Genomic DNA, 13516 nt, shown 5'->3' with positions numbered 1-13516 from the left:
TGTTGAGATATGTTCTCTCTGTACCCACTTTGATGAGAATTTTTATGATGATGTTGAATTTTGTCAATTGCTTTTTGAGTGTCTGTTGAGATGATCATGTGTTTTTTTGTCTTTCCTTTTGTTAATGTGGTGTATCACATTGATTTTACATATTTTGAACCATCCTTGTGTCCCTGGAATAAGTCCAACTTGATCATGTGTATGATCCTTTTTATATATTGTTGGATTTGGTTGCTAATATTTTGATGAGGATTTTTGCATCTATATTCATCAAAGATACTGGCCTGTAAGTGTCTTTTTTTGTAGTGTCTTTGGTTTTAGTATCAGGGTAAAGGTGGCCTTGTAGAATGAACTTGGGAGTGTTTCATCCTCTTTAATAATTTGGAATAGTTTTAGAACGGTAGGTATTAGCTCTTCGTTATATGTTTGGTAGAGTTCCCCTGTGAAGCAGTCTGGTTCTGGACTTTGTTGGCTGGGAGTTTTTTTTTAATTACAAATTCAATTTTAATGCTAGTGATTGGTTTGTTCAAAGTGTCTGTTTCTTCTTGATTCAGTCTTGGCAAGTTTTGTGTCTAGAAGTTTATCCATTTCTTCTAGGTTGCCCGATTTGTTGGCATATAAGTGTTCTTAGTATTCTTTTCCTTTTTTTTTTTTGTACTTCTGTGGTGTTGGTTGTTATTTTTCCATTTTTCATTTCTTATTTTTTTTTAATTTGGGTTGTCTCTTTTCTTCTTGGTGAGCCTGACTAAAGCCTTATCAATTTTTTTTTTCTTTTTTCAAAAAACCAGCTCTTGGTTTCATTGATCTTTTCTATTTTTTTAAATCTCTTTCTTATTTATTTTCTCCCTGAACTTTATTATTTCCTTCCTTCTGCTGACTTTGGCCTTTGTTTGTTCTTCTTTTTCTAATTCTTTTAGGTGGTAGGTTATGCTGTTTGTTTGAGATTTTTCTTGTTTCTTGGGGAAGGTCTGTATTGCTATAAACTTCCCTCTTAGAACTGCTTTTTCCGCATCCCACAGATTTTGGAATGTAGTGTTTTCATTTCATTTGTCTTGAGGCATTTTCTGATTTCCTCTTTGATTTCTTTATTGACCTGTTGGTTTTTTTAGTAGCATGTTTTTAGTCTCTGCACGTTTGTTCTTTTCTTGTTTTCTTTCTGTAGTTAATTTCTAGTTTCATACCATTGTGGTTGGAAAAAATACTTGATAAAATAATTTCTATCCTCTTAAATTTGTTAAGACTTGTTTTGTGGCCTAGCATGTGATCTATTCTGGAGCATGTGCCATGTGCACTTGAAAAGAATATTAATGATGCTGGTTTTGAATGTAAATGTCCTGTAGATATCTATTAAGTCCAGCTGGTCTGTTGTGTCATTTTAGACTGCTCTTGCATTATTGACTGTCAATTGATGTAAGTGGGGTTTTAAAGTACCCTACTATTACTGTATTAGTGTCAGTTTCTACCTTTGTGTCTGTTAGTATTTGCTTTATATGTTTAGGTGCTCCTGGGTGCATGTATGTTGAGTGTAATGTCATTTTCTTGTATTGATCTCTTTATCATTTTATAATGCCTTTCTTTATCTTTTGTTATAGCCTTTGTTTAAAGTTTATTTTCTGATATGAGCATTGCTACCCCCACTTTCTTGTCATTTCTGTTTGCATAAAGTATCTTTTCCCATCCCCCCACTATCAGTCTTTTTGTGTCTTCAGCTCTGGAGTGAGTCTCTTGTGGATAGAAGGGTCTTGGTTTTTTGTCCAATCAGCCACCATATGTCTTTTTTAAAAAATATTTATTTATTTATTTATTTTATTTTTGGCTGCGTTGGGTCTTGTTTGCAGTACGCAGGATCTTCGTTGCGGCATGAGGGATCCTCCACTGCAGCGTGCAGGCTCCTCATTGAGGTGTGTGGGCTTCTCTCTAGTTGTGGCGCATGGGCTCAGTAGTTGCGGCATGTAGGCTCTCTAGTTTGGGTGTGTGAGCTTCAGAGCGCATGGGCTCTGTAGTTGTGGCATGCGGGCTCTGTAGTTTTGGCCCACATGCTCAATAGTTGCAGTGCACGGGCTTAGTTGCCCCGTGGCTTGCGGGATCTTAGTTCCCTGACCAGGGATCGAACCCGCGTCCCCTGCACTGGGAGGTGGATTCATCTTTTTTCTTTTTTTTTTTTAAGTGCTTTCTTTTTTAACAATAACTTTTTTTTTTTCTGATTGCAATCCATGGAATTCTTTTTTTTTTAATGGTAAATTTTATGTTTGTATATTTTACCATGATTTTATTTTATTTTTTTTAACATCTTTATTGGAGTATAATTGCTTTACAATGTTGTGTTAGTTTCTGCTGTATAACAAAGTGAATCAGCTATATGTATACATATATCCTCATATCCCCTCCTTCTTGTGTCTCCCTCTCACCCTCCCTATCCCACCCCTCTAGGTGGTCACAAAGCACCGAGCTGATCTCCCTGTGCTATGTAGCTGCTTCCCACTAGCTATCTGTTTTACATTTGGTAGTGCATATATGTCAGTGCTACTCTCTCACTTCGTCCCAGCTTACCCTTCCCCCTCCCTGTGTCCTCAAGTCCATTCTGTGTTCTGCATCTTTATTCCTGTCCTTCCCCTAGTTTCATGAGGACCTTTTTTTTTTTCTTTAGATTCTATATACATGTGTTAGCATATGGTATTTGGTTTTCTCTTTCTGACTTCACTCTGTATGACAGACTCTAGGTCCCTCCACATCACTGCAAATAACTCAATTTCATTTCTTTTTATGGCTGAGTAATATTCCATTGTATGTATGTGCTACATCTTCTTTATTCATTCATCTGTCAGTGGATACCTAGGTTGCTTCCATGTCCTGGCTATTGTAAATAGTGCTGCAGTGAACATTGTGGTACATGTCTCTTTTTGAATTATGTTTTTTTTAGGGTATATGCCCAGTAGTGGGATTGCTGGATCATATGGTAGTTCTGTTTTTAGTTTTTTAAGGAACCTCCATACTGTTCTCCATAGTGGCTGTATCAGTTTACATTCCCACCGACAGTGCAAGAGGGTTCCTTTTTTTCCATACCCTCTCCAGCATTTATTGTTTGTAGATTTTGTGATGATGGCTGTTCTGACTGGTGTGAGGTGATACCTCATTGTAGTCTTGATTTGCATTTCTCTAATGACTAGTGATGTTGAGCATCCTTTCATGTGTTTGTTGGCAATCTGTATATCTTCTTTGAAGAAATGTCTATTTAGGTCTTCTGCCCATTTTTGGATTAGGTTGTTTGCTTTTTTGATATTGAGCTGCATGAGCTGCTTGTATATTTTGGAGATTAATCCTTTGTCAGTTGCTTCATTTGCAAATATTTTCTGGGAGGTGGATTCTTAACCACTGGACCACCAGGGAAGTCCCACCATATGTCTTTTGATTGGAGCATTTAGTTCATTGACATTTAAAGTAATTATTGACAGGTATGTAATTATTGTCATTTTATTACTTGTTTTCCAGTTGTTTTGAGGTTTTTCTCTGTTATTTCTTTTTGTTTCTTCCCTTGTGGTTTGTGGTTTGTTTCTACCCTTTGTGGTAGTATGCTTCTGTTCCTTTCTTTTTAGTTTCTGTGTAACTATTGTAGGTTTTTGATTTGTGTTTACTGTCGGGTTTATATATTGTTGACCTATAACTATGTCTACTTTTTGTTTTAAACTGGTAGTAATTTAGTTCAAACACATTCTAAAATATCTACATTTTTTTACTCCCTCTCCCCACATTTTGTGTTTTTGTTGTCATATTTTGTATCTTCATGTTTGTCTCTTAACTGTTTATTGTAGTTATAGTTGCTTTTACAGTTTTTTGTCTTTTAATCTTCATATTGGCTTAATTGGTTGATCTTCAGTCCTTACTATACATTTGCTTTTCCTAGTGAGATTTTCCCTTTCCTATAGATTCTTACTTTTTTGTCCATTTAGAGAAGACCCTTTCACAATTCTTTTAGGGTAGATTTAGTATTGATGAACTCTTTTAGTTTTTGCTTGTCTGAGAGAGTCTTTATCTCTCCCTCTAGTCTAAATGATAATCTTGCTGGGTAGAGTATCCTGGGTTGCAGACTTTTCCTGTTCTGCACTTTGAATATATCATGCCACTTCCTTCTGGCCTATAAAGTTTCTGCAGAGAAATCAGCTGATAGCCTTATGGGGGTTCCCTTGTATATGACACTTTGCTTTTCTCTTGCTGCCTTCAGAATTCACTGTTTACTTTTTTTGTTTTTTTTGCGGTACGTGGGCCTCTCACTGTTGTGGCCTCTCCCGTTGGCGGAGCACAGGCTCTGGACGCACAGGCTCCGGACGTGCAGGCTCAGTGGCCATGGCTCACGGGCCCAGCCGCTCTGCGGCATGTGGGATTTTCCCGGACCGGGGCACGAACCTGTGTCCCCTGCATCAGCAGGCGGGCTCTCAACCACTGCGCCACCAGGGAAGCCCTCACTGTTTACTTTTAACTTTTGTCATTTTAATTATGATATTTCTTGGTGTGGGCCTGTTTGGGTTCATCTTGTTTTGACCCTCTGTGCTTCCTTTACCTGGATATCTGTTTCCTTCCTCAGGTTTGGGAAGTTTTCAACCATAATTTCCTCAAATATATTTTTGATCCCCTTTTCTGTCTTTTGGTATCCCTATAATGTGAATGTTGGTATGTTTAATGTTATTCTGTAGATCTCTTAAAACTGTTTCTATTTTTTTAAATTTGTTTTTCTTTTTTTCTGTTTTTCTTTTTGCCTCTTGTTAGTCCCAGTGGTCCTCCAGCCAGCCAAGGGGGCTTGTCTACCCTGCGTAGAACTCCCGGACTGGGGTGCCCTATCTGTGGCTCTCACCACTCACTCTTCTGAGAGGGTGTCCACCTGTGTAATCTCCCATTTCCTCTGAGTCCCCTCCCATGGGCACAGGTCCCAACCCAATCACTTTTCTTCCCTTCCATGTGTATCTTTTTTACAGCCTTGGTGGTACAGGAGTCCATCTGCCAGTTTTCAGTTAGTTTTTCATGAGAATTGTTCCACATGTAGATGTATTTTTTGATGTGTTCATGGGGGGAAGTGAGCTCCATGTCCTCTTAGTCTACCATCTTGATCGATCTCTACTATGTGTATTTAGGTTTACTTACAGCCTGGAAATAATGAACTACTTGGAAGCACTAAATATTTCTTGTCATACATATTTCGTTGTTTTTCAGTAACTATCCCTGAAAAACAGTTATTTCAAGGTTGTATATATTGTGGTGCCTTTGGAAATGATTTTGAAGTTTTAACTCAAATGTTTACCTCATTTTATTTACTGTTCTGAATAAAAGAATATTATAGAGATTCTTAATTTTGCCCAGGTTTAAATAACTTCTATATAATTTTGATTGATCAAAGCACTGTTTTGTAACATAATTTTGAACTCTGCTTAATTGTACTTACAGAATTATGAAATGTTCTAGATACCGAAGAATTATAGAGAATAATGTAAATAACTTGCATGAATCTTCCACCCAGATTCCAGATTCCACCCACTAATACATATTATATATGTATTAGTATAAATGACATTTTGTTTTGCATGCTTTAAAAATTTTTATGTTTGTATAGTTTTCTGTGAATTGCTTTTTTACTCATCATTCTCTATGCAGTTCATCCATGTTGATACACGTAGCTCTACTTTGTCTTCAGTGTTTATCAGTATTGATGGGTATTTAGATTATAGTTAGATTTTGCAATTATGAACAAAACTGCTCTGATCATTATTATGCATATTTCTTTGAGTACATGGTTAAAATTCCTCTGAAACATATATACCTAGAAGAGCTAATGTTGGTTGGTAGGCATAGCTAATGCCATATTACTCTTTCCCCTCTTCATCTGCAAACGAAAGTTCTCTTTGTTCCGTATCATTGTCAGTACTTGTTATGATCAGACTTTCAAATTTTTGTCAACTTGATGATAATGGGATGTCACTTGGCTTTAATTCACATTTCCCTAATTAGTAGCAAATGAGGTGTTTTAATTTCTTTTTGCCCTTTGGTTTTTCCCTCCTTTTTTGGTACATTTTCCTGTTGGGTTGTTTGTCTTTTTCTTTTGATTTGTATAAGGCCTTTATATAATCTGGAAGTAATTCTTAGTCTGTTATATGCATTGCAAATAGCTTGTGCCACACTGTGATTTGTATTTTCATTCTGTTGTGTCTTTTGATGAACAGAAGCTTATATTAATTGATCACAGTTCTCAGTTTCTCTTTATGGATTGCCATTTTTGGTTCTTGTACATGAAATCCTCTGCCTTGAGGTCATGAAATATTATCCTGGATATTCTTAAAGTTGTGAGGTTTTGACTTTCTCATTTAGGCCTTTAATTTAGCTAAACTTGGTATTATTAGTGTATGATGAGACATAGAGATACCATTTTATTTTTTTTTTAACATGAGTAAACAGTTGTCACATAGCACTGTTTATTGAATGATCAGTTCATCTCTTCCCCACTTGTCTTCAGTGTCAGTACCATCACATATCAGTTTTTATATTTGTGTGGGTATGTATCCAGGCTTATTTTCTGTTCCTTTGGTTTGTTTTAGTCTCTTGCCAGCATCAGATTATCTTAATGACTTGAAAATTAAGTTGTCTGCAACATGGATGAACCTTGAAAACCTCATGCTAAAAGACCTTATATGATCCCATTTATTTGAAATGCCCAAGGCAAATCTGTAGACACAGAAAATAGATTAGTGGTTACTTTGGGATGGGAGGATGGGGGAATTGTGGGTTAGTGACTAAGAGGGTGTGGGGTTTCTTTTTGAGGTGATGAAAATACTCTAAAATTAATTGTGGTGGTTGTTAAGACAACTCTGAATATACTGAAAACCATCAAATTACACACTTCAGATGAATGAATTGTATGGTATGGGAGTTGTATCTCAATAACATTGTTTAAAAAAAAAGTGATGTGAACTGGCAAGTCTCTTTACTGCTTATTCTTTAAAATTGTTTTGACTATATTTGGTCTTTTGCTTTTTATATAAATTTTAATTAGTTTTTTAAATTCCATGCAAAATTTTGTTGTGATTTTTTTGTTAGAATTCTATTGAATTCATAGATTAATTTGGGGGCAAATAAGATCATTTTGACATAAAGTCTCAGTACCCATGAATGTTGTATTTTACTTCATAGGTGTTTTTAAAGGTTTTTCAATAACTGTTTCAGTTTTCTCTATAAAGATCGGGCACACCTTTTGTTAAACTTGCTTATTCCTAAGTACCTTATGGTTTTTATTGCTACTGTAAATGGTATTTTAATTACATTTTTTACTTGTTAGTTGCTGGAGTATAACTATGCTATTGATTTTTTATGTAATGGTCTGCTGTCCAGCAACTTACTTGAATTCTCTTATTTTCATTTGCTTGCAGATTCTCTTCAATTTTCTGGCTATAAACAATCATATCCTCTACAATCCTTATATATTTAAGAATTTCTTGTCTTAATTCTCTGGCTAGGATCCTAGTGTAATATTGAGTAGAAATATTCATAACTGGTATCTTGTCTTGTTCCTAATTTCAAAGGGAATGGTTTGAGCAGTTCATCATTAAGTATCTTTATGCTTTAAAGCAAGAATTGACATCTGGCCCAAGGCCTATTTTTGTAAATAAAATTTTATTGTATCATAGCCATGCTCATTCAATTACATGTGGTCTGAGGCTGCTTTCATGCTACAGTGGCATATTTGAGTAGTTGTAACAGAGGTCCTGTGGTCCTCAAAGCATAAAATACTTACTATCTGATTCTTTATAGAAAAGGTTTGCTAGCCCCACTTTAGGGTTTTGATTGCTTAATAATAAATTAAGGAACCTTCCTTCCACTTCTAGATTAAAAGTAATTTCTTTTTTTAAATCATAAATAGGTGGTGATCTTTATAATGCTTTTGTACAACTATTTAGATGAGTATTAAGTTTTTCTCCTTTAATCTTAGTGTGGTAAATTACATTATAAAATCAGTTAGTAGTAAACAACGCTGCATTCCTAAAGTAAACATCTCTCTTTTTTTAAAAAATGTGCTAGTGGATTAAATTCTCTAAGAATTTAAGATGCTAGCATTGATGTTCATAAGTGACATTGGCCTGACATTAGCTCCAGCCCATGGTTGGTACATAGTGCTTTCATCTTTGTAGCGTTTTAAACGTTTCTAATTCTGTAAAAATATTTTATTTGACTCATGCATTATTTAAAAGTGTTCTTTTGAACTTCCAAAGTAATTTCTTTTTCTTAAATGGTGACTCGTTTGAATTGTGGTGAGAACATGCTCTGTATGTTACTGACTCTGATATTTGTCGAGATTTGCTTCTAATAGGTAGTTTGAAGTCTCAAGTCAATTAAGTTTGACACTTAAAATATTATAATTCTAATATGTAACTTTGAAACAAGACTTGTGTTGTATTCATAACTCCAGTTAATGAAAATCTATGTTGGAGGGTTAGAATGAGATGACCAGATTTGACTGAGGTTGGTTAAAATGAAAAGAGAACTTCTTGAAAACCACTTGTTCAGATTCTCAAATTGTAACTTCAGTAAAAATACCCTTTCCATTTTCTTTTTTAGTTTGACATAAGAATTTTGTTTAAGTAAAAACAGATTATAACAGACTTTATTAATCATGTTGTTATTTAATAGATCAGATGAAAAGAAGAACATGAACTGGAAGCAGCTTCCCAAAAAGCCATGCAAAAATCTGATTAGCACCTTGAAGAAATTGTATCCCCAGCTATCTTTGGGTAAATGTGAGGAAAAAGGAAGGGATTTTTGTTTGTTTGTTTGTTTTTTGCCATGCTGAATGTCTTGTGGGATCTTAGTTCCCCAACCAGGGATTGAACCCGGGTCCTCTGCAGTGAGAGTGCAGAGTCCTAACCACTGCACTGCCAGGGAATTCCCAGGAAGGGATATTTCTAATGAAAGAATGTATATAAGAAAATTCTTAAATTTAGACATAATTTCGCTTTGCTTAAAGGGAGTCTAATTACAAAACAGAATTCCAATAGTAAGAAATTACTGTTGTGGTTCATGTTTTTTTGTTTTGTTTTGTTTTTTATTTATTTTTGGCTGTGTTGGGTCTTCGTTGCTGTGCGTGGGCTTTCTCTAGTTGCAGCGAGCAGGGGCTACTCTTCATTGTGGTGCGCGGGCTTCTCATCACGGTGGCTTTTCTTGTTGCAGAGCACAGGCTCTAGGCGCGTGGGCTTCAGTAGTTGTGGCACGCAGGGTATAGGGCACAGGCTCAGTAGTTGTGGAGCACGGGCTTAGTTGCTCCACGGTGTGGGCCATCTTTCCAGACCAGGGCTCGAACCTGTGTCCCCTGCATTGGCAGGTGGATTCTTAACCACTGTGCCACCAGGGAAGTCCCATGGTTTATGGTTTTTTTGAACATGTTTTCTGTGCCCCATCTGTGCCTCCCTGTTAGCCCCTGCCAATGATCCCTTTACATTAATAAAGAGGAATTGCAGGAAGTCATGGGCTTTATTTTAACAATTCCCTTGTCGAATTATTATATATATAACATTATGTATTAATGCCATTTTCTCTTCTTTCTTCATTTGTCAGTTCACCGAAAAACTCAGGAAGGTTCAGCGATTGAGATGACTCCAATTGAAGCAGATTTCTCCTGGCAAAAGAAGATGACACAACTTGAGATGGAAATTCAGGAGGCATTTTTGCGCTTTATGGCATCGATTTTAAAAGGATACAGAACATATCTCAGACCAATCACAGAGGCTCCTTCAAATAAAGCCACAGCTGCTGATTCATTGTTTGACCGACAGGGTGAGTGGCATTGAAAATATAAATACTTTTTATTGAAATGAAAAAATTTTCTGTTTGGTAGTGCTACCAAATATAGTGCTACTATATAAGTTCTTAGAAATTCATATTAAAATATGATGGTCTTCTGTGTATTTGTAATCTAGCTCTATGATAGAATTTATTTTAATTTTTATACTCCATTTTTTTCCTGAGAAATCTGAAACTGGAGGTGTTTAATTATGAAATGTCAAAGATGTTGCTGATATTTATAGTACTCTGTAATCAGTTATCTTAGTAGAATAAAGCTGGTGGTTTGTTTTTAGGTGTTTTCTCAACTTTGCATGATTCTTGACTTTATACACTCTGGGCTTTACAGTATTCTCTAATAAAGAGTTTTTGGAATAAAGCCACCAGTTTTTAAAAATTTTTGAAAAATACAGCTTTGTTCCAGGGGAAAACACCATACTCATTTGTTTTAGTATTTGTTATTTTCGGGAATTACAAAAATTTTTGTTGTTATTCAGCAGCTCTTGTATATGTAGTGGCAACCTTACAGATACATCAGTATTCATATGATAATTATTTTACATAGCTATAATTTGACCCTGCAGTTATTATTATTATTTTTTAATCTGTATTTTCCCAATAGTCCTTTTGTCTTTTCTCATTTCTGCTTTGGGACAACTTATCTCTCAAATATTTAGTCACCACTTACCAAATCCCACTAGTTATTATGTAGGGATATAAAGAAGTATAAAATCTAGCTCCATGGGATACCCAGTGGAAAATGATCTAACGTGTTTTTAAAAATAGAGCAAGTACTCAAGAAAACAGATTTTACATAATCACTCAGTGAGAGGACATAAAAATTCAGAAAAAGGGAACATTCTTCCAAATGAGTGTTTTGGAAGACTTCATGGAAGAAGAGCATGACTTTAAAGAATGGGTAGAATTTATAAATGGAGATGAGCAAGGAAGACTTCCTAAAAAACAATAGGCAGGGCTTCCCTGGTGGCGCAGTGGTTGAGAGTCCGCCTGCCGATGCAGGGGACACGGGTTCGTGCCCCGATCCCGGAAGATCCCACATGCCGCGGAGCGGCTGGGCCCGCGAGCCATGGCCGCGGAGCCTGTGTGTCCGGAGCCTGTGCTCCGCAACGGGAGAGGCCACAGCAGTGAGAGGCCCGCGTACAGCAAAAAAAAAAAAAAAAACAAAAAAACAATAGGCATTAAAAGTCAAATCTGAATTAGAATTTCCACTTTGCTATTTATGAAGCCTTCCTGGGGTTCTGTTTTGTCATTAATAAAATGAGGATGATACCTAATTCATGCACAATTGTGAAGATTAGATGAGAAAATGTATGTGAAGCAACTAGAAAAAGTACTTTACGGTACTCATGATAACAGTATTATTGCTAGTGGTAATAATGAAGTGGAAGAAAGCTCAAAAACAGAAGCACAAGGCATGTGTATTAGTTTGCCAGGGCTGCTGTAACAAAATGCCACTGATTGGCTGGCTTAAACCAGCGGTCCCCCACCTTTTTGGCACCAGAGACAAGTTTCGTGGAAGACAGTTTTTCCACGGACGGGGTGGGGTGGGGGGAATGGTTCAGGTGGTAATGCCAGCGATGGGGAGCAATGGGGAGCGATGGGGAGCGGCAGATGAAGCTTCGGTCACTTGCTTGCCGCTCACCTCCTGCCGTGCAGCCCCGTTCCTAACAGGCCGTGGACCAATACTGGTCTGTGTCCCGGGGATTGGAGACCCCTGGCTTAAACAACGGAAAATTTATTTATTTATTTTTTCAGGATTCTGGAGTCTAGAAATCTGAGATCAGTGTGTAGCCAGGATTGGATTCCTCTGAGGCCTCTCTCCTTGACTCGTAGATGGCTGTCTTCTCCCTGTATCTTCACATAGACTTCCTTCTGTGTGAATCTGTACCTAAATGTTCTTGTCTCATAAGGACACCACTCAGATTAGAGCCCACCCTAGTTTAATTACCTAAGTTTGACTTAATTACTTCTTTAAAGGCCATATCTACAAATACAGTCACACTTTGAAATCCTGGGAGTTAGGACTTCAACATAAGAATTTTGGGGTTTCACAGTTCAGCCCATAATGGCATGTTCGGGAAAAAAGTTTTAATTGTACAATTTGACCAAGTGAGGAGCTTTAGAGGTGTTGTGGAAGATAAAGCAGAAAATAAGATTAGAGCTCGGATTATGGGTAGTCTTAAATGCCAGACTAAGAATATGGAGTTTTTCTAATAGACAGTAGTGGGTCACTAATTCATTCTCTGTCATTCTAAGTAGAAGAGAGGCATTACTAATGGAATTTAGAAAGATATTTAACTAGTGTCTGAGGCCCAAGGTTTTTGTTAACAGGGTAGCATTTGGTCTAACAAGGGATATATACATTTGACAATAAAATAACACATTTTACTGAGTGTGTTGTAACGGAAAGTATTGGTTACAGTAAGAGAGCTAGGTCAGGGGAAAGGTTCCCTGAAGAAGTAACAGTTAAGCATGGGCCTGAAAAAAGAATAGGATTTAGCTGTGGGTTTTGGGTTAACTTTTTTTTAGGGATACTTTAACAAACATGTATAAAAGTAGGGAGAATAATGTAGCTACCTTCCAACTTCAGCAGTAGTAGCAATCTTTCTGTTGTTTTAGTTTCATCTATGTTTATTTTACTCTTCCTTTGTCCTTTTCTCCTCCCCTCTTCCACCCCTCCCTTTCTTTCTAAATTCTAAGTAGGACATCATTTCACCCATAAACTGTGTTTAGAATTTCCTGAAGTTATATGTGTTTTTATCTGATTGTATCCCCATTGTGTTATTTAACATTTTTTCATCTCTATTTCCTGTAAACTTCTGGTTGGATTAAGAGCCACATTGTTCAAAAGAAATATAATAGGAGCCACATATATAATTTAAGATTTTCTAGTAGACATAGTTTTTTAAAAAGCAGTAGGGGAAGTTAATTTTAATAATATGTTTTCTCTAACTTAATACATCCATAATGTATCACTTCAACATGTAATCAAATTGTAAAAATTTTAATGAAATATTTTACATTCTTTTTTTTTTTTTTATGAAATATTTTACATTCTTTTTCCATACGAAGGCTTTGAAATTGGTGTGTGTTTTATACTTATAGCACATCTCAGTTTGGACCAGCCACATTTTTTTTTTTTTTTTTCTGAACCTTCACCTCTGGGTATATAAATCACTAATAATGGCATGGACTCAGAAGTCAGACTGTCTGTTCAAATTCCAGCTCCACAACTTAATAGTGATGTGGCTTTGGGTATGTGGTTCATTAAAGACCAGCCACATTTTAATTGCTGAATTGCCACATGTGTGTAGTGGTTACTGGATTAAGCAGTACTGATCTAGAGCTTGATTATATTCAGGTTCAGTTTTCTTGGCAAGTGGTGCTAAAACACATGATGCTCACTACTTATTGCAAGTCTGGCTGTGTCCCATTTTTAGTGCTCCTAAGATTGATCCATGGGTTCAAGTTTTATCAGGCTCATTTCATTCATTATATTGATAGTTTCCCCACCAGCCTTTCATTTAATTGTATTAGCAGCCTTTGCTGATCATTGCCTAGATCTATTAGAAGAAGAATAAAAGACTTTTTCTTACCACTTGTCAAGAATAATTTATTTCTATTTTATTGAAGTCTTTCTCAACTAATTAATACCTCAAGGGGATGTAGTAAGGACCACAGCATG

At 36.3% G+C, this 13516-nt stretch overlaps 1 protein-coding gene across 5 annotated transcripts in view; it reads left to right on the top strand.

Annotated features, from left to right (window-relative positions):
- The window catches only part of DENND4C (DENN domain containing 4C), a 124336-nt gene that overhangs the window by 56555 nt on the left and 54265 nt on the right, over positions 1-13516 (top strand). For 3 of the 5 annotated variants that reach the window (XM_082628460.1, XM_082628462.1, XM_082628458.1), the window contains 2 exons: positions 8665-8771; positions 9586-9804. In XM_082628460.1, coding sequence (XP_082484586.1) covers positions 8665-8771; positions 9586-9804 — 326 coding nt within the window. The remainder of the gene's footprint in view (positions 1-8664; positions 8772-9585; positions 9805-13516) is intronic. The other 2 variants (XM_082628461.1, XM_082628459.1) reach the window with 1 other exon arrangement.

This window comes from Mesoplodon mirus (genome assembly GCF_964341445.2).
Source record: "Mesoplodon mirus genome assembly, chromosome: 1".
In the NCBI taxonomy this organism is placed as follows: Eukaryota; Metazoa; Chordata; class Mammalia; order Artiodactyla; family Ziphiidae; genus Mesoplodon; species Mesoplodon mirus.
Note: the sequence above shows the minus strand (reverse complement) of the source record. Positions and strands in the feature narration are given on the sequence as shown.